The sequence below is a fragment of the Nicotiana sylvestris genome, chromosome 8 (genome assembly GCF_000393655.2).
Source record: "Nicotiana sylvestris chromosome 8, ASM39365v2, whole genome shotgun sequence".
Lineage (NCBI taxonomy): Eukaryota > Viridiplantae > Streptophyta > Magnoliopsida > Solanales > Solanaceae > Nicotiana > Nicotiana sylvestris.
Window position 1 is genome coordinate 222,551,327 of NC_091064.1, and position 25,492 is coordinate 222,576,818.

A 25,492-nucleotide genomic window follows, 5' to 3' on the forward strand; every position below is an offset into this window, starting at 1 on the left:
CACCGAACAATAAGATGATTATTAAGAGAACAAAACATAAATATAAGTTGTTTACTCATATTAACTCCTTATTATGCAGCAATTCCTGCTGATTACACAAAACATAATATTAATATTAATCTCCACACAAAAAGTGTTCCTCCAGATCATATGTTTTGCATATATATATTTATATATATACAGTAAATACTTTCTTGTTTTATGCTCTGCAAACTCTTCAGTATACTAGAAGCAAATTCCTCTATATATCCTTCTCTTTCATTCTCTGCTGGAATGCAAGAACTATACATTCATTCAGTTCTTGTTCTCTTCAAAAATGTCCAGAAGAGAGAGGGCCTGCAAAAACACAAATCAAAGTGTTCATGTTAAGCAAAGATTTCGTTTACATTTACGTGGAACGATCGATCGATATTTAGGGTTTAGTCTTGTCAAGAAGATGATAATCACCTCTGGAACATTTAACTCGAGGCGGAATTTAGGGCCGTCATAGTGGTGAAGAATTGGCCTGAATGAATCCTCTTCGAGTGGTTCGCAAACTTTCCTTGTCACAACACGAACCTGTAAGCAAGAAGTTATAAGTCGAGATCCCCAGAAAGGAAGAACCACAAACAAACAACTGAATCATTCGTATGTAGATTGATTTCGATACACACTGTATAACTTTGAAGAACTCTAGTAAACATTTTCATAATCGAGAAATCCCCTACGGCTACTGGTGCACGGGTTGTAACTTGGTGGAAAAAATGAACCCCTCCTCCACCCCTTTCAACTTAAATACCATACTTTTTTGTAGCGCTATACAAACCCGTGGTGTTTGCCCAACCCTCACTATGCGTCTAGACCAAAGTCCTGCGGCTCAACTATGCTACTATAGTATGCATCTAATTTTGAAATGATCTTCAAGTTGAACCAAACACAGACTACGTAACTTTAATATGGTAAACCGAAACAAAGATGGTAGGCGAAGTGTAACAATTAACATTTGATGACAGTCCAATATCCAAAACAAATTATGTGCGGAAGGTAATATCATTCAGTAACTTCCTCTCACCTGAGCAGGAAAGCGAGATTCACCAGGGTTCTTCTTGTCCTCCCAGGCAGACGGATCAATATTCGACCCACCAAAGCTTGCAGCCTGTAGTGGTTTATGTATTAGTTCGACCAAACAAAAAAAGAGAATAATGTGATAGTCCTACAAAATTCATCCATTTCCCTTCAACCATGTAATACAAACAGAAATACAAACCTCAAAAACTCCGTGAAGCTGATGGGTCGAGTAGTTGTAGAGGAACAGAGGCAACCCAGGGGTTATTTGTCGAACTGAGTCCCTGTAACGAGGCGGCAATCCTGACATATAATGGCAGTAGATGATATTAGACAAAAGAACAAATCTTGATGGAGATAACAATCTAAATTCCACTTATGAATAAAATAGCCTCATTTCTAAACTGGTTGAATTCGATTTTTGAATCCTATATATATTAAACAGAAGCACAAATCTTAATGGAGCTAATAATAGTGTAAATTTCACTGATCAACGAATAAACTAGCCTCAATTCTAAACTGTTTTGAGTCAATTAAAGAATCCTTATTAAACAAGGACAACAACAACAACGACAACATACTCAGTAATATCCCACGTCGTGGGGTCTGGGGAGGGGGAGGATAGTGTGTACGCAGACCTTACCCCTACCTTATGAGGATAGAGAGGCGGTTTCCAATAGAAACTCAAGAATCCTTATTAAAGGAAGCATAAATCTAATTGGGATTAACAGTGTAAATTCCACTATTTAATGAATAAATTATCCTCAATTCTAAACTAGTTAAGAGTCAATTACAGATTCCTCTATATTAAACAGAATCAAATCTTAGGAGCTAACAATGTAAATTTATCTGATCAATTAATAAACTATGCCTTAATCCCATATTTTTGTTTGGTTATATGAATCTTTTGTATTAATTCTGCTATATTCAGATCCACTTCTCCGAAACCAATACTGCTAAAATAAGGAAACCCTAAATTACCATCAGATAATCCTATTCCTCTTGAAATCCTAAATATTTTTTTTTCCCATAGACTGAAATTAGGAATTTCATAAGCATCTCCAAATAATCTAATACTATACTCCATTTCCCTTTGTCTAATAATCAAACTAAAATTACAATTCATAGCTGTAAAGATTCAAACTTTAACACTATCAACCTATTCCTAGATAAAGGAGAATATATCTAGACTAGAATAACTTAATCTCTCAATTCTAAAAAAAATCTTTAGCAATTGACTCTTATCATTCCTTCTAAATCAGGCAAAAAAATCTCATCCAAAATAACTTAATACCACCAATTGGTAAATTAAAACAAAAAAACTTAAACTAAAATTACAATTCATAGCTGTAAAGATTTAATCTTGGACACCATCAACAAATTTCTAGATAATAAAGAGGAAAAAAATTTAGACAAAAGTTGCTTAGTCTACTAATTCTTCAACAAAATATTTAGCAATAGCCTATTAAATCAGGCAATAGATCCATTCAAAATAACTTAATTCCACCTATTGATAAACAAATTCTTAACTACAAAAAACACAGTAAAATACCAATCAAGAAATAAAAATAACATAAGAACTTACCAAAGAGCTCCCTTTTTAGATTTTCAGCCATAGTATCATTGTTGCAAACAAAAATATATCCACCAACAGTTTCATTTCTTGGCAAAGATTCAGCTGGTGGCAAAGTCTTAAACCTTTTATCAACTCCATTCTGTTTTTCACCATTAATATCCTTGTTATTACTCTCTTTATTATTACTCTTATTATTCTTCTTCACACTTTTATTATTCCCATATCCAAACTCATCTTCACCACCACCTTTTCCAAATTTCTTATTTAATACACCCTTTGTATTCACAGCAATATTGTTAATACCTTTACTATAATTAAAATTCAAACCTTGGTTTGAATATATCCCTTTATTAAACCCACCATTTAAACCAAAATCAAGAACCCCTTTTCCGGCAACTCCACTTCCGGCGCCGGTAGCCGCCGATGGGTCGGCGATTTTCCAACCGTCGTTGCTAAAAAGATTGTAATTTGACTTGTTGGGGTTATTACTAACAGTTGAAGAATTGTTGTTGATGTCACCGCCTACTCTTATATCAAAATTTCTTCTTTCTTCAGGTTTTCTGGAAATATAATTATTGCTCCAAATTGAATCGTTTAAACTGAGATTTGCTAAGTTGTTGTTTTGTAAACGGAGTTGATCACTGAACTGCCAGAAAGATGATTGATTGTTATTCTCCATTTTTTGTATAAATATAGAAACTTTTTTCCTTTTCTTGAATACCCAAATGAAGAATTTGTGTAAAGTTTGAGTCTTTGGTTGTGAAAGAGTTGGGAGTTTTACTTACAGAGAGAAATGGTGTTTTTGAGAGGAGAAAATGGAAAAGGTAGATGGGTTTATATGGAATTTAGGTGTAATGGCGTTGAGGAAATTTCCTAGAAAATGAGGTTGGTGGGGGTGCGTGGGGGGGTGGGGGTGGGTGGGGGTGGTGTGGGGGGGGGGGGAATTGCGTGTGAGATTGTCAAAGGAGAGTGTGGAAAAGTAAACAGTCGAAAAAGGAAAAGGCAAAGAAATTTGATGGATCCAAAGAAGAGTGAAGTGCTAGTAAATTTGTCAAGGATTTATGTATAATTTTCTTTTCCTTTTTTATTTACACGTTACATATTATGTCAGTACTATTTTATCGAATAGTCAATTAAACTTATTAAGAAATTCATTTATAATTACTTTTAAAATAATTTTATTCTATAAATATACAGTTTGCTGGCCAAGCTTTTGAAAAGCAAAAAAAGGTTACTAAGCTATAAAAGGTGTTTATAATCTTTTAAAAAGTATTTACTCTTGAGATTGAAAGTGTTTTGTTAAAATATTAGGAAAAAGATAGGAAAAATTTCACATAACAACAATTGAGCTCTATACTTTTAAATTTTATAGCTCATATTTCAATTTATAACCAACTAGCCCAAAAATAATAGGCTAAGGTTCAACATCCAACTTCAATATGTTATAGAAATTACTAATATTAACTTTTAAAAAAGATTGTTCAAACTTTTAAGTTAATTTTTTAATCAGTAACAGTGACTCAGATATTAGTTCAACAAACCAAATCTATTTGGATGGTGAAAATTAAAATTTTTAACAAGCATAAACATGTGGATTTAGATTTCGAATTTGATTTTGTGAGAAATTTGGAGTGAGTGTTATTTAGACTTGTTAAAAATAGTATAAGGAGGTTGTATATAAAATTTGAAGTCATTTAATGGAGATTTGGACTGATTTTGAACAAGAATTGCAACTGAAAATCATGGAAGAATTTCGTCTACAGACGTTTGTATAAAGGTGTATAAAAGTATATAATAGTGTATAAGATGTGTTTATATACTCATATACACTATAATACAAGATTATACATAATTATATAAAAACTGACTTCGTCTTCTTCCTTGCGTCTTTTCTAAAATTTAACTCAAATCTACTCCAAATCACTTCAAATTTAAATTTTGAACTCCTTTTGATATTTTCAATCAATTGGAACAACGCCCAATCCAAACAAATAACAAGCTCAAAAAATCCTATTTTTGAAAGCAAAACTTTGAATGACTTTCAATGGTGGACTTCTACTCTTCAATTTTCTTACATTGCAACTAGGTGACACAAGGTAAGAAGCAGCAATGACGGACGTTCCTTTGAAGCATATGTAGAAGATCTGAGAAGAAAAGAGAGTGAAAGCAATGGTTGTGAGAACACATATTTAACTCCATAGCTTTTAGAAGTAATGGTTGTAAGAACACAAGTTTTGAATTTGTTAATGCTTTCAAAATATGTACAATATGGGTTAGGCCGGGTAAAACTTAAAAATATGAGCCATCTTTTATTATGGTATGAAGTCATGTGTATTTTCTTGTAATTCTTTAAAAAAGATACGTGTTTTTCAGTAATATTAGAAGTTGTTTAAGCTGAAACAATAGATTTTTTCCATAAATATTTTTGAAATTTTGGTAAAATATCAATTACTGCTTTAATATTTATACATATATTTTTTAAATTAATTAACCAAATATAAATTGATAATACTCTTTAAAAGTACTTTTAAGACGAAATATATTTACCAAAATAAATTAATTTTAGAAGATTAGATAAACAAATTAGTAATTTAAATACGTGTTATGCTGGGATTAGTTATTCATGTATTATTTTTTATCAATTGTTTGGTATGTTATGTTAATCACGAGATAACTTATATCAAGTTTGTTAACCAAATAAAGTGATACCTCGTACCAAACAACCCCTCGATGTATAGTTAAACTCGTTAATTAATACTATTAAGTACTCGTATATTTATAGATAAATTAATTATATTTGAAAATCTTTTAGGTGGGCGAATGAGAGAGTGGTGACGGCAAAGAAAAAAACAAAAAAAGAAACCACGCGGTTTAGAAAATAGCCAGAAATGGACAAGAAGTTGGGGTTTCATTTTTTGGGTTGTTTTCTCAATAAGAAAAAAGAAAAGATAAAGACTAATGTGAGACAAGAGATAAAGATAAATTAATTACTAAGATATAGGAACCCTAAACTTTTGTTTTTGAAAATTTTTCCAATAATGATATCTCCAATCATCTCCAATAATGAATTTTTCCTTCCTAGAAATTTACCAAACATTATCCTCTTTGCTTTTACATTTTTTTTACAATTTTTGTTTTGTTTTGCAATTTAAAGTAGGGCTGTTCATTCGGATCGGATATCCGAAATCCGAACCGATCCATTCAATTTTGAATTTCGGATTTCGGATTGGATCGGATTTCGGATTATGTTTATTAAAATTTCGGATTTCGGATCGGATTTCGGATTGGTATATTTTAATCCAATCCAATCCGAAATCCGAAATTATTAGGACATGTATAAATACTACACTTTAATTTACATCAACCTCCAAGTTATTACCTTTACAATTGCTAGATTTAGCTATATTGGCACCATAGTACTCTCATAATTGCATAAACATGAATTTTTCTTAATGTATTGCCTCTTTTACAAAAAAAATATACATATTAGTTTAACTTTGAGGCATAATAATACGATCCGATATCCGATCCGATCCAAACTTTAAAATCCATCTGATTCGATATAATTCGGATCAGATTCGGATTGCATTTTCTAAAATCCGAAATCCGAAATTCGAATCCGAAATATGCTAATTCCGATCCGATCCGATCCGTGCACAGCCTAAAGTACTAATTTGACCCAGGGGAGTTACAAATAGGTAGTCGATAAAGTCATTATTTATTTTCAATTAATAATTAAATAACCAAGAATGGCATGAAAATATTCAGTTCATTTACTGATTTGAAAAGTAAAAGCGTCATGAAATACTCTCACGTTGAAAGCCTTTCCCATTTCATGATATCTAAAAAAGCATTTTACAAAATCTTATTTACATTAAACTCCATTGATTTTTAAATAATAATATGAGTTGAATTTAATAAAAAAAAATGCGGATTCATATCATCAATGTTGGGATTGAAGTGTAGTTATATAATTATTGTAGTTATAATTGATTCTTAAATGGACGTATTTTATATACGTGTAAAGATTTTAACATTATATTGTGCCTTAACATGTTGTAGTAAATTAATTATCATATTTTATAAGTTGAAAATCCTATGTTATTATGCACATACTTTACTATTTTTTCATACGGCCTCCTTATTTAAGTTTAACTTCTTCTTAAAAAATGTAAATAAATTATAATTTTGAACCGGTGAAAGTTCTGTTATATTGTCTTTTTCTCTTTTTTCTTTTTGGTAATTATAGTAAATAATTATATTAGTTTAAGGGATAAGGATAATATGATAAATTAGGTGTTAGTACAAATCCCTTTAATATAGTATTAGTAGCTTCCAATTCAAGAAACAAAAGCCAAAAAAGTGATGTTTGTTTGAAATTTGAAAAAGATTGTGTTCACATGAAGAATTTTAAGGGGTTTTCTTTTTAGGTGTTTTTTTATTTTTTTTTATTTTTTTTATTTTTTTTATTGCTTAGTTGCTAAGGTAAGACTCGTACTTGTGAGATGTGACATGGAATTTACACGTGTTTTTATGTGCTGTCACATTTGTATAGTGAGGATGATGTGTTGCATCCAATCATGGTGGGACATTTTAGATGCTTTTGTTTCAAAAACAAGTGACATAATTTTTCTGAAATTGTTATCGATTTTTGGAAAATATTTCCAACCAAATTTAAAAAGTTTTAACGCTGTCGAAATAATTAGAAAATTACTCTAAAAGCATTTCAGGAAACAGCTGCAGGCTTTTCAGGAAGCAGCTGTGAGGTTTTTCTTGAATTACTTGTAAGTTGTCTGCATAAGCTGCTCGCAATCTACTTGTTTAATAAGAAGCTGTTGCAAATCATTTATTGAATTATTTGCAGTCTGTCTATATCAGCTGCTTGTAGATAAGTTTCAATAGATTATTAAACAAATAATCTTTGCAGAAAGATTATCTATAGCAGAGTAATAAATGGGCATCCACAATATAATATTTTTATAACACTTCCACTTGGATGCTCATTAAAAGATAATGTGCCTTGTAAAAGCCTTAATAGGAAAAACCCAGTAGGAAAAATCCTAGTGAAGAAAAAAGAATAAAAATATATAGTAATACGCATTTCTAGTTGCCTCATTAAAAATCTTACAAGAAAAATCCCATGGGAAAAACCTTAGTAAGGAAAAAAGAGTACATCACGTATTTCACTCCCCTTTATGAAAATCTTATTTTAAATATTTGAGTCTCCGCATTCCAATCTTGTATGCCATCTTCTCAAAAATTGAAGTTGGCAAAGATTTAGTGAATAAATCTACCGAATTGTCACTTGAACGGATTTGTTGCACATCAATGTCATCATTTTTCTAAAAATCATGTGTGTAGAATAATTTTGGTGAAATGTGCTTCGTTCTATCTCCTTTTATAAATCCTTCCTTCAATTGGACTATGCATGCGGCATTGTCTTCGTATAAAATTGCCGATCTTTTATCACATTCCAAATCACATTTTTCTCGAATAAATTGAATCACCGATCTCAATCATATGCATTCCCTATTTTCTTCATAAATAGTTATTATCTCAACATGATTTGAAGAAATAGTAACAATAGATTTATTTGTGGAGCGCCATGATATGATAGTACTTTCACATGTAAACACGTACCAGGTTTAAGATCGAGCTTTATGGGGATCAGATAAATAACATGCATCTGTATAACTAACAAAATGTGCACTATCTTTGTTAGCATAAAACAAACTCATATCAAGAGTTCCCTTTAAATATTACAAAATATGCTTAATCTCACACAAATATTTCCGTATAGGAGAAGAGCTATATCTTGCTAGTAAATTAACAGAAAATGCTATGTAAGACCTTGTATCATTAGCAAGATATATAAGTGCACCAATTGCACTGAGATAGGGTATTTCAGGACCAAGGAGTTCCTCATCCTCCTCTGAATGTCAGACGAGTCCTTATTCACTTCAAGTAATCGAACAATCATTGGTATACTCAATGAGTGCGCTTTGTCCGTGTAAAAGCGTTTTAAGACCCTTTCTGTTTAGGCAGATTGGTGGATAAAGATCTCGTCTTCTAAATGTTCAATTTACAAAGCAAGACAAAGTTTTGTCTTTCCAAGATCTTTCATCTCAAATTCTTTCTTAAGATATTCAATTGCTTTTTGGAGCTCTTCTAGAGTTCCAACAAGATTTATGTCATCAACATAAACAACAAATTTAACAATTCTGATACCATTTTCTTTGTAAAAATACATGGACGAATCATATCATTTATATAACCTTCTTTCATTCATTGAGGCGATTATAACACATAGATTGCTTTAAACCATACAAAGATCTTTGTAATCTGATTGAATACATTTCCCGATCTTTTGAATTTGCTCCAGGATTTAAATCCTTCAGGGATTTTCAAATAAATTTCATTATTAAGTGAACTGTACAAATAAGCAGTAACTACATCCATTAGATACATTTCAAGCCTTTTATATAGGGCTAAATTGATGAGGTATCGAAATGTTATGGCATCCATAACAGGTGAATATATTTCATCAAAATCGACTCCAGATCGTTGTGAGAATCCTTGTGCGACAAGGCGAACTTTGTATCTTTCAATTTCATTTTTATCATTTTTTTTTCACACAAAAATTCATTGATGACTAACTGATTTTATACCAGCAGGTGTTTGGACTACTGATTCAAAGATCTCTCTTTTAGCAAGTGCGTTCGATTCTAATTGAATTGTTTTTTGCCATTTTGGCCGATCAGATCTTTGTCAACATTCTTTGACAAATCGAGGTTCAAGATCCTCATTATCTTGCATAATCTTAAGTGCACTATTATATGCAAAAATATTATCCACCACTATTTCAAATCAATTTGAATTAATCTCATCACCAGTAGAATTTATTAAAAGTTCCTCGCTTACTTGAGTCTCTGGTTTAGTGATTTCTTCAGTATTCTTAGAACTAGTCAGATCTTGGTCTCTTCAGGAGATTCATTCATAGTATCATTTTGATCATTAGTCAATTTTTTTTCTCGGATTTCGATCCTTAAAATCTAACGATCTACCGTGTTTCAGGCGTGCTTTAGGTTCACTAGCTCTCTTGTTAGTAGATGGTCCTGCTAGGATATCAAATCGTAGAAGCATATTCTCTGCACGATATGTGACTTAGTTATCCTTTTAAAATCAGTAAATCTGTGTGGCATTTGATTTGTTATATTCTGTAAATGAATGATCTTTTGGACGTCCTGATCACATATAAGAGTACGTGGATCAAAATGAGATAATGATGAAGCTTTCCATACAATTTCTCTTTTGATTTCCTTTCTCTCTCCCACTAGTTGCAAAAAAATTTGTTTCATCAAATCGACAATCTCCAAATCGAACAGTAAATAAATCTCGCGCCAATGGTTCAAGTTAGCAAATAAAAGAGGGTAATTCAAACCCAACATATATTCCTAACCTTCTCTGGGACCCATCTTACTGCGGTGTGGTGGTGCTACTGGCACATATACATCACATCCAAAATTTCAAAGATGAGCAATATTTGGCTCATGACCCAAAACTTATTGTAACGAAGAATATTTATTATAATGTGTTGGTCTTAGATGAATAAGTAATGTTGCATGCAAGATAGCATAACCCTAAACAGTAGTGGGCAATTTTATTTTCATAAGTAATGGTCTTGCTATCAATTGCAAGCATTGAATAAATGACTCTGCAAGGCCATTTTGAGTATGAACATAAGCTACATGATGTTCAACTTTTATCCCTACTGATAGACAATAATCATCAAAAGCTTGAGATGAGAATTCTCCAGCATTATCAAGGCAAATAGCCTTTATAGGATAATCTGGGAATTGTGTCCTCAATCGAATTTTTTTAGGCTAATAACTTTGCAAATGTCAGGTTGCAAAATGATAGTAGACACACATGAGACCATCTTGTAGATACATCTATTAGGACCATAAAATATTTAAATAACTCACTTGGTGGGTGAATAGGTCCACATATATCCCCATATATACGCTCTAAAAAGGTAGTGGATTCCATGCCAACCTTCATTGGTGATGGTCTAGTGATCATTTTGCCTTGATAACAAGCTTCACAAGAAAATTCATCATTTGTAAGAATCTTTATGTTCTTTAATGGATGCCCACTCGAATTTTTAATAATTTATCTTATCATTATTGATCCAAGATGGCCTAAGCGGCCATGCTAAATCAGAAAAGTATTTGAATCAGTAAACTTCTGGTTTACGATAGAGTGTGCTTCAACTGTACTGATCTTTGAATAGGATAAGCCAGGCGATAAAGTTGATAATTTTTCTACAATGCACTTCTGTCCAGAAATATTCTTTGTAAAACAAAGATATTACACATTCATTTCATCTATCGACTCAACATGATACCCATTTTGGCGGATATGTATAAAACTCAACAAGTTTCTTCGGGACTTGGAGGAGAATAATACATTATCTATAATAAGTTTTGTTCCCTTAGAAAAAAATATAGTGGCTCTTCCGGAGCCTTCAATCAAACTCATATTATCGGAAATTATAATAACATTTGCTTTTTTCTTACATAGATAAGAAAAGTATTTCTAATCTTTGAATATGGCATGAGTTGTTCCACTATCAATTACACAAATATCTTCATGATTGGTCTTCCAAACATAATTTGAGGATTATCTATATTCTACAAAATGACATAAACAAAATATATTATAGTAAACATCATTATTAAACCATAACTTTTATTTATGTACAATAATTACTTAATGATACTATCTACTACAAACAATAAAAATTAAAATATTTACATTTCTATAGATTCATCGCCGATCACATGACTTGTTTCTACTTCTGGGAGTGTAAAACGATCAGCTACATCCAAATGCATGAAGTCTGAATTATCTTCAGAAATAAAATTTTCTTTGGCATTTTTCTCTATCTTCTGTAGGGAGGCTTGATAAAGTTCAACCATGTGCTTTGGTGTACGACATGTATGTAACTAGTGTCATTTTTCTCATATTTATAGCATGCATTTTCTGCATTTGTTGCTTGCACCGCTTCATGCTTTTGTTCCTTCCTTTTCCAATGCTGGTGGTTAGGAGGGTTCTTTGGTGCATTACAATTACCATAATTAGAGTTTCTTCCCCGACCACGGTCATGACCACGGTTGGTCCACGACCTCTTCCACACTTAGCTTGGTGGAAGTTCGTCTCATTCGCTTCAGGGAATGGACAAGAACTAGATAATTTTATATTAATAGCCCATTATGTTGCTCAACTACAAGAAGATGTGAAATAAGTTCAGAATATTTTTTGAATCCATATCTCTATATTGCTGCTACAGGAGCATATTCGAGGCATGAAAATGTGAAATAATTCTAAACATAGCAGAATTATACTCATTGGTAGATTTAAAATCTTGTAGCTTTAAATGAGTCCCGTCATAATGTGCTTGTGGAAGAATGACCATCTCCAGGTGGTCATATATATCTTTTAAATTATTCCACAGTGTAACTGGATCTTTAATAATGAGATATTCCATTTTCAAGGCTTCATCAAGGTGATGGTGTAAGAATATCATTGCTTTGCTACGATCTTGGGTTGATGCTTGATTTTTGTCCTTGATGGTGTTTGCCAGACCCATCGCATCAAGATGAATTTCAGCAGCAAGCACCTAAGACATGTGGCTTTTGCTCGATATATCCAGGGCTAAAATTCAAGTTTAGAAGATTTGACATTATTTAGAAAAAGAAAGTTTGTACCTCTGATACTTTCAAAATATTTGCTCGAGATGAAAGAGTCTCGTGCTGATAATGTGTTATAAAATAAAGACTATAAAGTAAATAAACTGAAAACAAGTATAGAAAGAAATTGATATATTATTCAACTTCAAACTAATGTACATAATGAACTAAAAACTCATCTATCTCTAGAAGAAAAGAAACAGCTGCGAGGCTTTTCAGAAAGCAACTTCAAGGCTTTTCGGGAAGCAACTACGAGGCTTTTCTTGAACTGCTTGTAAGCTGTCTGTATGAGCTGCTCGCAACTGCCTGTTTAATAAGAAGCTGCTGCAAATTATTTCATTGAGTTACTTGCAACCTGCTTCCATCAGCTGCTTGTAGATAAACTTCAATAGAGTACCAAATGGATAATCTTCTTCTGGAAGATTATCTATAGCGGAGTAATAAATGGACATCCACATATAATATTTTCATAACAATTTTTTTTTTGGGGGTTAATTTTCTTGATAAGGTTTTAATCAAACATCATACAAAACATTTTTTTTTTTTTGCAGAAAAACGGAAATTCAAATCAGGGATAGTCAGTCGAAAATTCACAGAATTATTTTAAAGAAAACTTATTTTTCAACTCCTAACACTTTGAAATTAAATACAAAGAAAAGATATTAAATGCCAGGACTTTTGGCTCTGGACCACTAGCTGCCCATAAATTTGGACTAAGCCATATTTCATCTGTGGACTAGTTCATCGCCTCACTTCAACTGTTCAACACCAAGGACCATGTGCCTAGTTTTTTTGATTTCTCATGTTCGATATTCGCACAGTGGACTGATTAAATTCGAATTTACAATTAAAGTTTCGTATTGAGGTAAGATTGTTCTAATAAAGACGATTTCATACTGTATTAAATTTGTTAGTTGAAGATAACGGAATACTTATCACTTCATTGCAATGTTTTATTGGTTATATTGTGGTTTTTATTCAACACAATTTTAGGTAACTTAATACTTTTGTAGTAGTAAAAAATAAATAAATTATCGACATATTTTCTTGTACCAATATATTCACATAATATGAAATCCCAAAACACTTCAAACATTGTATTTAAATTCTAATTACTAACCTCAACGTATTTGGTTCCTTTTTTTTTTCTTAGAAGAAACAAACTTTCGATTTTTGTAAGACTTGATAACTACTAATACTACTAATTAAAGTTAATAATATTGATCTATAGGTCAAGGCTTCGAACCGTCAAAGTAATTACTAATACTTGCATTAAAGTAGACAATTTACATCACACTTTTCGGAGTGTTAGATTTTACGTGAACACAAAATACTTTATGTACTGAGCTATTCTTTTTAATATTAATAAAAATCATAGAAAGAAGAACTAGTCTAAAAAATTTTAATCACACTTAATAAGTCATGAATAGAACATGGGATTATCTTACAAAATCTTTGGGGAGATTGGTCTGTCTCAAGACTTTATTTGTTATATTACCGAGTCAAACTCAAATAGTCAATGCCTTAGAAACTAATCTAATCAAATTTTCAATCTAATTGAAGAGAAACTTAACACGTTATGCGTCTTTGTTTTCTTAATTAATTCCCTGGCTTCCTTTTTCTATTCTCGTAGTTGAAACTTTGGGTTTTGGCAAAAGTGGTCCCTCGCCTTTATTTGTTATTGTGAGGGGTTGTTCGGATCGATTTGCACACACTTTTGATAATTTTACTAAATATAATAAAATTTAACATATAATAAATAAGTTTCTTTATTTATTGATAATATCTTTCGTTTGATCGAAGCAAAATTTAAAATACTTATTTGTTACATATCACCGGCATAAATATTAATAACTTTAAATAGTGTGGTTCTATTTTATCCCAGATCTCACTAGTGAGATTTTACTGAATTTTTGTTGTTGTTGTAATGTGTTTCTATTTTAGAAAGAACATAGATGTCAGTAACTTCTATATACTAACGATATCTTTCATTCTGTCCCAGCAAAATTACAAAGTATTTATCTGCTATCTTCCATTAATACAAATATTGAATAATTTTGTCCACGGATAGATTGATTCTATTTTGTAGTGACTTGTTAGGACCGAAATAATCAGGTGTCATGCGGAAGCTAGTAAAGCAACAGTTGAACGACGATAAATCAGACAACAAAAGAGAAATATACCAAAAGAGACACAAACGTTTAACGTGGTTCGGTCAATTGACCTACATCCACTGCGGAGATGAACAATCCACTATATAAAGATAGTACAAAATATCGAGAGAACTGTGAGCACGTGATTTTTGCTTCACGGAAATTACTCCAAAAGAAATAAAAAAATAAAGCAAGTTGCCTTCGGGTACAATTTTGAGAATTTGCGTGACATTTTGGGCTTGCTGATGGCTCTACTACTCCCATTGTTGGGAGTGGTAATTATTTTGTCCGTAAAAGTTTACCTTGTTGTAGTTAATTAAAAAATATAAAAATATATGTTGCATGCATATTTAGGATTTAATTGTGCATTTAGGAATTAATTAAATCATAATTTGGTTTTAAAAAGAAAATCACAAAAATATGCATTTTTCATTCTATTTGTTGTCATTGTGTGATTTTATTTTAATTAAATATTTTAATTTGTGTGTTATTTATTGTTAAGTGTTAATTAATATTTGTGTAGTTTAATTTTGGTTTTACAATTTAATTAGGAATTTTGTTTAAATTAGAAAAAAAAAATAAAAAAAAAATAAAAGGTTGAAAAAGTAAAGGAAACTGGATTGGGCTGGAATTTTAAAACCAAAAATCAAGGCCAATTCATTTTAAATAACCCAGTCCGGTCCCCTGATCTCTATGACCTCACCAAACGACGTCGTTCTGGCCTATCTGATATGGACCGTTGATCAAACAGATCTAACTGTTATAACCCATATCCACATGTGTTAGTTCATGCCATATATTAGTTAACATAAATCCAAGAAGGAATTATCTTTGAGATGATAAGAAGTCAATCCTATTGGTCTTAAGTGATACAAGAGTGTATAAGGGTGATTAACAAGTATTAGAAGTTAAATGAATCAAGGATGTTGTAACTCGTATTTTCAGGTAATCTAGCGGTGCTTAATACACTCAAGAGGTCATTTATTAAGGTATTTTAATCATATAATATCTGTATCATAAGTCTTGAAGTCAAACGAGTTATGAAACAAAAGTCGACAAAAGTTGTCGCAACTTAGGTTCATAATTTTACTTAAACATTAGGTCAAATGTTTCTAATCTTTTCTCCTAATTTACAAGGAATTACGGGGTGATCTACCAACCAAATTAAAGATCTATGAGTCTAGTTTCCAACGCATTAAATCGTTCATCGATACAATCTCGGAGTAGAGAGATATTCACGTTTTCGTGAGACTGCGCCAAATACCTCTCTATGGGGCCCACTAAGGCGGTTTAAGATATTTGGACCTATATAGGATACCTCCAACCCGTTTTAAGTCATTTTTTCTTACTATTTTCAGACCTTAGAATCCTTGGAACATCCTCTCAAGATTCAAGACCCAAAAAAGGGCAAACAACACAAATCAAGTGTCGGGAATTCCGTGGGGCTAGTAAGTCTCTTGTTCTTCTTGTTGTTGCTCATTTTTGTGTCATTCCAGCTCGTGTGGGAGGTTGTTTTAAAGGGTTTATATTCTGTAAACCCTTTAATATCAATCCTAGGTGATTTCAAGCCTTCTAAAGTGATTCTAGTGCCGAAAAACACTAATTGATCACTAGTTTCGCTTTTTTGTTGTTGTGGCAGCATTGGAGGGATATTTCATGGAAATTTAAGGTCAAATTGGAGTTGTTCTTTCTGTATAAAGGTAAGGAACCTCTTACTCTATATATATTTAAGATTATCCAAGTTGCGGCTAAGCCATTGAAGCTAGAACTTGTGAAATATATATCGAAAGGCTTGGTAGTAATGTTATTGTTTTGTGGACTGTTTTGCGTTGCTGTTGGGCTGCGTATTTTACTACTGTTTTGTGGAGTTTTGGAGGAGGAAGGGTGTGGAGAAACACCATATATATGTAGGGTTATGGGCTGATAGTTATTCGTAATATTTCCAGGTTGTTTGACACGACTACGGTGGTCGTCGTATGTATGGAGTGATTAGGCTGTGTGTGGACTATTTTGGGAGGCTCAATATGTTTATTATTGATGTTGTTTGGGCTGTTTGGTGACTGTTTTGAATGGTGTGAGGTCATATATATAGGGGAGGTGCTGTCCGTTTCATCGTAAAATAGGTTGTGGTCGATACATAATAGTTATGACGCTTAAATGATAACGATAGTATCGTTTCTCTTATTGTAGACTAAGGAGTTTTGACAATTGCATAGCTTGAGATTGGGGCAGTATATACAAGGTATGTGAGGCTATACCTTTCCTTCTTTTGCACGACTCCGATTGTACATAATGTAATGAACGAGCTTCCAAGATACTCTACTCTTAGAAGCTAGCAGTACTTACATTGTTTTCCCTCTTATGGAACGATTGATGTTAATGTTGCTTCTCTTATTCTTATGTTATCAATGTTGTTGGTACTTCCTGATTCTTATAAGGTTCATAGTGAAGAGTTAGTCCTAATAACGTGTACAGAGGATACCGACCTTACGTCACTCCGAAAGGTTTAGAATGTGATTCCATGAGTCGAGCATGCATTATATATATGTATCTATTTTACTCTACCGAGCCACGCTATAGTTGGCCGGGTACGGCACCTATTGTGCAACCACTGATCAGTTGGGTTTTACCGAGCTCCACGTGGCCGGGTACGATTCTACCGAGCCTATTATGGCCGGGTACGATATGATGATGATGATGCCCACAGAGGCGAATGCTTTAAAGGTTTATGTATTTATACATATGTATCATGCATTTCATGTAAGTAGCCCTCAGAGGTACTAAGATGTTACAGGTTGTATATTCTCTATCCTTGCTTACATTACTGATCGTATTTATGGTTCCCTGCCTTACATACTCAGTACTTTATTCGTACTGACGTCCTTTTATTTGTGGATGCTGCATGTCATGCTGCAGGTCCTGATAGACAGGCAGGTGCAGCTCCCCACCACAGTAGGCTGTCCAGTTCAGCGGTGATTGGCGAGATCCCTTCTCCGGACTTGCCTTGGTCTTGGTATGCATTTTTGTTATAGACATTATGGGTATGTCGGGGCCCTGTTCCGGCTATGTTGCAGCACTTATGTTCCTTTAGAGGCTCATAGACAGGTGTCGACTCATGTATAGTTTGGTATGCCTTGTCGGCTAGTTTTTGTTGTATAGTCTTTCATAGTAGCGTGGTAGCTCATACCTTATATGTAGTTTCTTGATTGTCTGGTCATCCCCTGCTATGTATGTTCATGCCGTCATATTTTATTGCTGGTTGTCCATGATCCAGGTCTACCATTTATATTGATCTCGTCAGCCCTAAAAGATAATAATGAAGGTTAGATGAAATGTACGTTGGTGCTCGGCAAGTGTGGTCGGGTGCTAGTCATGGCCCTCCAGTTTGGGTCGTGACAAACTTGGTATCAGAGCAAGTCTGTCCTAGGGGTTGTCTATGAGCCGTGTCTAGTAGATTCTTGATTATGGATGTGTAGCGCGCCACATTTATAATCAGGAGGCTACATGACATCTAGGGTTGTTACCTTCTTCCTGAATCTAGATCGTGCGTAGAGTTGAGTCGTAAGTGTTCGTCTCTAATATTCACCTTGTTTTTTTCAGTGATGCCTTCGACTAGGAAGCAAACGATTAGTAGACGGCTTGATACAGCAGCGGGAGAGGGTACCAGTCAGGTGCCCCAAGTCAGAGCAGGACAAAGTGAGGCTCAAAGTGAGATGCCCTCTCATACCTCATCTACTCCATCTCCTCCAGAGGATATTAGAAGGCACCCAGCGCCTCCAGTTCCTCCGTCTGGCACTCCAGACCAGACCAACGAAGGTTGGGTTTGAATCTGACCGGAGCTGGACGAATCCCAAATCAAACCACAAAGAACCTAAAAGACCAAAAGTTGAGATCTGTCCAAATTAAAGGACGATGTGAGGTCTAATAGACCTTAATAGAGATGTTCTCAGTTGAGGACACTTCGATTAAGGTCCGTTCGACCTAAAAATGGTCGAGTCCGAGTTCGAGCCTGGGTCAGTTTGATTTCGAGTCCCTGAGGTAACTTTTCCCTTTCTTTTGTTCTTCTATGATTTTTATCTTTTTTCATGTTTAGTTTAGTTTATTTTTTGATTTTTCTGTCGAGTCTGTTGATCTCCAGACCTTTTATTTGGTCAAAACTTTCTTCTGTTCATTTGAATGTTCTTTAAACTATACAATCAATACGAACAAGTTCGTCGATTAGTTAGTTTCGTATAAAGTCCTGGTTTTGTCCAAAGCCGCTGGAATCACCTGTTAGCTTGTGTATTTATTGATTGTTTGTTATCTGTTATAGCTTGTATAGTCGGTTAAATAAGTGTCGCCAATTAATTTGATTAAAAATTAGAGAAAACATGATAGTAGTTCATTGATGTTCTCCATGTATGTTTACCAGTTCTAAATCTGCTATGCTAAACTTGTAATGAACCTGTTGATATGTTCAGTTTTGTCTTTGAACTAGACTGCTCGTTCATTCAGTAATCCCATGTTCTTCATAGTTTGCCATAGAAGCCTGATTGTTACTGCTTCATCGTTTGCTCCCCGTTGATTGTTTGATTTGAGTTGATTAGGATTGGTTCCCAATTCGATCAACTTATTTCATCTGATTGACACCCCTTTGTGATCTGATTTTAAGTTGAACTTAGGCTGAGAATCGGATATAGCTATAGAAATCTAATAGATCAACTAGAAATCAGTGTTAAGTTTAAGCTTATATAGTTGGTAATTTTAGAAAAGTAAGGCTTAGGGTAATACAGTAATACGCAAGGGTTAAGGGGTAATTTTGGGAGTTTAATAGGATTTTAACAGGTTGTAAGCTTAAGTTTGCCTAGTGGTCATTTGTTAACCTTAGTTTAATTGTCAGTGGGGTGCATAACATGAGAGCATGGGTTTATTTGAATATTATAACCCCTCCCATAACTCTTGATTAAAACAAATAGAGACAATGCATGCTAGCATGGGGAACCAAATAGTTTACATCAAGAAAAGACACTTAGGAGTGGGGAAGTAGAGGGTATGGGCAGAATAGAGAGGGGAGCATGTTGCTTGCCTATCTTTGCCTACAAATAGGCTCATTTAGAACAAAGTAAAGGGTTGAACACTAAGATTTCAGAATTAAAAAAAAGGGCTCTACTGTGCTGGTTTTGAATCTTCATAAGTCAGAAGATATTGAGTGTGAGATAGGCTGGAATTTGAATCGAAAAGTCCAGAGTTAGAGATTTGTGGTTCTAGGCTGCTTTCTTACAGCTATTTTCAGCATATTGAGAGATAGGAACTGAAAAGAGAAGTCTTTTCTTCACTGCTGAATACAATACTGTTATAGCTTCATTGGTTTGTCGATTGTTCAACATTGCTGGGTTTTTCAAACTGGTTTTGCTGGGTCTGTTACTTGGTTGACCTGTTAATGTTTCATTGAGTGTCCTGGGTTTCTGTTTGGTTTTAAAAATCTGCCACTGGGTCCTTTTGTGCTGTTGATTGCTGGTTGTTATTGTTGTTGTTGCTGCGTATGCTACTGCTGCACTGATCACTCCTCTTCTTCTTTTGCTTTCCTATACCAGGTACACAACTGATACACTGGTCAATGTAGGCAAAATTTGAAGCATGAATACAAAAAATGAAGAGTTGAAGTTATTTTGAATTCACTTTAGAAATATACTGAACATTAGTTGTATGTACGATAGTTCACTTTCTCTACTAGAACCATGTAGTTGGTTGTGATGTAACTGAACATTTATACATGTCATTTAGTTGGTGAACTCTATGTTTTGCTTATAGTTTAAAAAAGGGATTGATGGTGTATTCCTTAATATACTGCTATTTCAACTTGCTTGTTAAACAACATGTTTCAAAAGCATAACAGGCTTTAGTTAATTAACTACTAGACAAGTTAAGCTATTTCAATTAACAAACTGCCTAATCTAACTCGCGAGGATATGTTAATTAGATGTTCTCATTTCTACATTTCTGCCTCTTAAATGCCGAATGTATGTAAAATAATGTAGCTAGGTAGTAACATATGAATAAGACGGCCCAGGTTCAGTTTAACATTTCAGACGTTGGACTTGGGCCGACGTTGGCAAACGGACCGCCCTTATTGCATCATTTTCAGATTTAACGGATCATGTTCGAAACTCAACCATAACAATTCACAAGAATGCAAATAAATTAGGACCTTTTCTTTCATTTTAGAGACGGATGCAAAAATAGAAAAACATAGTAACTGTAGGATGATCCTTTAAAATAAAAATAAGGCGTGCCTCGCCAAATAAATTACAAGTTGCGGGGGCCTCAATAAATGGGCATAATAAGTGGATAGACTTCGGGATCGGCCGCTTAGTGAACTTCACGGCTTTTCCCCAAAAATAACAACGCGTTAGTCTCTTTAGGTACGCGCTTTAATTAATCTCACCTTCTTAAACTCGGGTGTACATTGATGTGACCCAAATCCAAGTCTCAACGAAGTTAAAATATGTCGACGACCACGAGTATATTGATTATGACGTGGTTCGAGATACATTTTCACAACGTTGCAATTTTTTGTTAAAATAATAATAATAATAATAATAATAATAATAGCAGTAAAAGAGTTATAATTTGCATATCAGTGCACAATTGTTAAAATCAGATAAATAAGCCGAATATGATAGTTGAGCGACCGTGCTAGAACCACGGAACTCGGGAATGCCTAACACCTTCTCCCGGGTTAATAGAATTCCTTATCCGGATTTCTGGTTCGCGGACTGTTAAACAGAGTCATTCTTTTCCTCGATTCGGGATTAAACCGGTGACTTGGGACACCCTAAATCTCCCAAGTGGCGACTCTAAAATAAATAAACAAATCTTGTTTCGATTGTACTTTAATTGGAAAAACTCTTTCACCCCTTGCGGGGGCGAAAAAAGGAGGTGTGACAGCTCTGGCAACTCTGCTGGGGACCGTAACCCAAAACCACTGGTTTAGGGTTAGAAATTTGAGCTTAGAATAATTGTTCTATTTGGCTTTGTTTATTATCTGATATTTTCATATGATATGTGCTTCATGTGCAAAATGATGTGTGTTACCGCTTTGATATTATTTGACTGTATATATACACTGTGTCGAACCCTTCTCTTCTTACCTCCGGGGATGCTGCTCACTGGTTTGAAACTCCCTATTTTGTTAGTGTCATAACCAAGTAGAAAGAGGCTCAGATAAGTTTCGAAGCCGGACGATCTCGCAGGTCCCCGATAAGTTGCCCCCTCCTCGACTCGAGTTGTCCGCTCGGGTAAGCCAGGTCTAGAACAAAACCAGTTTTGAAACTTAGTAAAACATGACTTCATGCCGGATCCCTAGTAGGAAACGTTTATTTGTATCACGTTACATTTGACTTAGGGGGCTCAACACAGGGGTTGGGCCCGTCTAGGTAAAGTAACCTAAAACAAAAAATGACCATCCTGCTGCATCTTGTTTGTTTGGCGCATTTAATTTCCTCCGAACTTGCATGTTGACCGGTTAGTGAAAACAGGAATTGAGAACTACTCATTAAAAAAAAACCAATGTCCAAGTAATGTGAGAACTCTGCCAAAATTTTGATTTTTTAAGGAAGAAAATTGGATTCTTGGTTTAATCAATTTTTCTTACCCGAACTACGTCGGTTTGATTCTCGTCGGATGTGAGATACGTAGGCAACCCTTATCGGGTCCAACTTCCCATTTTGCAAAAACGACCGGAAAAATGACAAAATGTTGCTACTTTCATAAAAGAGTCAGGCGACGCCATTTTGCCAAAATAGCCGAATGTTCCCTAAAGGGATGCCGGAAGGCTATCTTTGCATAAACAGCCACCTTTGGTCATTCTTTTTACCTTTTAGCCGGTTAAATCCCTACAACCTTAAAATCTTCATCCCTGAAGAGCTGAAAGGCCGTGTTTGGAAAATCAGTCTTTCTTTTCTCGAAAATTAGGGAAAAATGGGAAAATTAGTTTTTGAGTCAAATAAAGATTTTGCTTTTTGTCTAAATCACCTTAATAAATGTGCAGAATGAGCACGAGTAGTAATTCATCTGGGGCCATTATAAACAGGATCCCTTTGGGCTTGCGCATGTGGTGGAACGACTTAGAAGAATGAGGGCGTGATACAATCAAGATATACTTGGGAAACTTGGTTGGGTTACTGGACATTGATCCGTGAGGGGACATTATAAGGGCGTTAATTTCATTCTGGGACCCAGAACACAATGTATTTTATTTCTCAGACTTTGATCTCACACCGACACTAGAAGAACTGGCAGGGTACATCGGGGGTCCTAAAATCCCTATGATAGAGTAGTATCTTATTGCACCAAGGACCGTGACCATACACAGGTTCTTAGACACCGTGAAGATCCACAGAATTATACACAACCCAGAGTTATTAGAGGATTTTTGTAGTTTGGCATTCCTGTACGATAGGTACGATCATCTTGGAGGGTTTAACAATCCCGAGGGTAAGATCTGCAGCGGGGAAAGCCGGCTGAAATGGGAAAGACATAGGTGTATTGCTTTTATGGTGGCCTTTCTGGGCTTTCTGGTATTCCCTAGAAAAGATGGGAAAATTAACATACAAGTCGCTGGGGTCGTCAGCACTTTGCTCAAGCAAGACAACAACACTCTAGCACCGATGATAATAGCAGACATCTTCCGTGCTCTTACTGTTTGCAAAACCGGAGGAGTTTTCTTTGAGGGTTGCAATGTACTACTGCAAATGTGGATGATAGAACACTTATGTCATCGCCATCAGTTTCTGAAATATGTTTCATCACAAAAAAACTTGTATAGAAGAGTTTTCCACAAGGGTCGACGGGTTTAGCTTGCTAGAAGGGGTCACTGAATGGGTCACTCTGCTGCGTTCCGTCTCAGCAAACCAGATAGAATGGGCATTCGGGTGGCTACCCATAGATGAAATCATACACATGTCAGCCGCTGAATCTCATTTGTTGTTGATGGGTCTCCAAAGTATCCAACCCTATACGCCATACAGAGTATTGAGACAGTTGGGGCGGTGCCAAATAGTCCCAAAGGAAGAGGATATCAGCGGCCAGGTGGTCGAAATCGGGCCTAGTGGGCAGTTCCCTGAAGCAGTTGTTCGGAAAATCTGGAATAAATGTCAAACCCTGAAAGTAGATACTCGTGTACAAGACCGGGCCAAAGGCGAAGTGTCGCCAAAATACCTCACATGGTCCAGAAGAGAGTTTGAGCACCAAAGACCAACTAAGAGAGCTCACGTCCAAGACTTTGTAGAATCATCACAAGCACAATGGGGTTGGCTAGCGAAAGAGAAAGAATATCGGGTCCAGATTGGCAAGATGAAACAGCAAATTGAGGGGCTGAAATATCAAATCAGCTTGAAAATTGATGCTGATACAGGAGAAAAAAGCAAGTTGACTCAAGAAAACAAGGCCTTGAGAGCCCGAATCCGCCAAGACAGAAGGTACGCCGGTGACCGACAGAAAAGTCAGTCCGACGAGAGGTTGATAGCAGAGCTGAGGAATCAGGTCAGCAAAAGCCGAGAGGACTTGGAGAGATACGAGGCTTGCATAGCAAAAATGCGGGTCAGATGGGCAAAAGTTACAATGGCACGGAGAAAGCATCTACAACAAGTCATAAGAGATTATGAAATAAGCATTGGACTATTAAGAGAAACAAACTCCACTCTTCAGGAGCGGGTCTTTAAACAAGCCCGAGATGCCCGAGCAGACAGAAGGCGCTGTTATGATTTAATGGCCAAGATGGAAGAACAAATGGAGAAGTTCCAGGATCGACTCGCCGACAATGCTCAAGCACTGGGACAAAAGAACCGGCGAATAGACCAACTGTTCAGGGAAAGGGATAACATCCGGGTTAGGATTGATGAGATTGGGCACTATATCTACATGAGATGCCTAGCATGTGAGCAAATACCTCGTGATACCCTTCTTGCCTCCGTCATGGGCTACGTCTACCGAATCATGGATGAGTTGAAAAGCTTACAAAGGGGTCTTACACCAAAGCCCGCGGAAAGGCCGAACGATGCCTCGCGGGCACCTAAATTGAAATCTTTAATGTATCCCTAGTTCAAGTCTTGTTTGTTGACTTTATGGGCCTGTTATCTTCCCATATATTATTTTTTCATCGAGTCAGGTTAAGTATTTTGGAATTTGTATTTTGTTGTTCTTTGTTTAAAATAAGTAGCTTGTAATAGCAAATTTTGGTGATGAATTGAATGATTCCAAAAGAATTTTGTGTCTTTACTTTGCGGCAGAACTACGCCCAGTCTGATTCACGCGGGGACGTGATACGTAGGCAATCCACATAAGATTCGACCACCACCACTAAAAAAAAGAAGAAAAGGAAGAAGAAAAGAAAAATAATGGAGAGGGAAGCGGAGGGTTCCCAAAACACTTTAAAGTCACAAATAAAACAAGCCGGGATGACGCATGCGGTTGGAGCAAAAACATGTTAGAAATGGTGGAACTATCTAGGAACATTGCATTCCCCAATGTGAAATTACACTATGTGTTAAGCTTTAACGCTAACAAGTTTGTTGTTTATATCAGAGAAAGAAGTTTCAAAACAGTTAGCTCGTTAGAACGTTCTGGCAGAGTACCACTATCACACAAGATCTAAACGGCACATTCTGGAAAGTATGTCTGGTTCGGACAAAAGCGTTGAGGAGGAAAAGACAAAGATACAAGTAGTGAAAGAAGAGGTAGACAGGTTGAGACAGGATATAGCGGGGATGCACCTAGCCTGGGCTAGAGGACAAACATCACCAACCCTTCCCCCTACTCCTACCCTTTTGCCAGCTCGAACTCCGGAACACCCTCCCACTGGTCCATCAACGAACTTCCCCATTGCCCAATACTATCAAGGGGAAACTTCCTATGATCCCCAAGCTCCACCACCCAAACAAAACCCTCCTCCGCCAATCGTCCCCATCTTCGGGGCACCTCCACCAGCC

The 25,492-nt window shown here is 35.2% G+C and overlaps 1 protein-coding gene across 1 annotated transcript; it reads right to left on the reverse strand.

Annotated features, from left to right (window-relative positions):
• Positions 1–37: 37 nt before the first annotated feature.
• LOC104216417 (B2 protein) lies at positions 38–3,467 on the reverse strand. Its single transcript, XM_009766444.2, has 5 exons — positions 2,630–3,467; positions 1,247–1,347; positions 1,052–1,135; positions 448–558; positions 38–336 (listed from the first exon to the last, which is right to left on the reverse strand). Exons 1-5 carry the CDS (start codon positions 3,297–3,299, stop codon positions 295–297), a joined length of 1,008 nt encoding a protein of 335 aa, XP_009764746.1. The 5' UTR covers positions 3,300–3,467; the 3' UTR covers positions 38–294.
• Between the last annotated feature and the right edge of the window lie 22,025 nt (positions 3,468–25,492).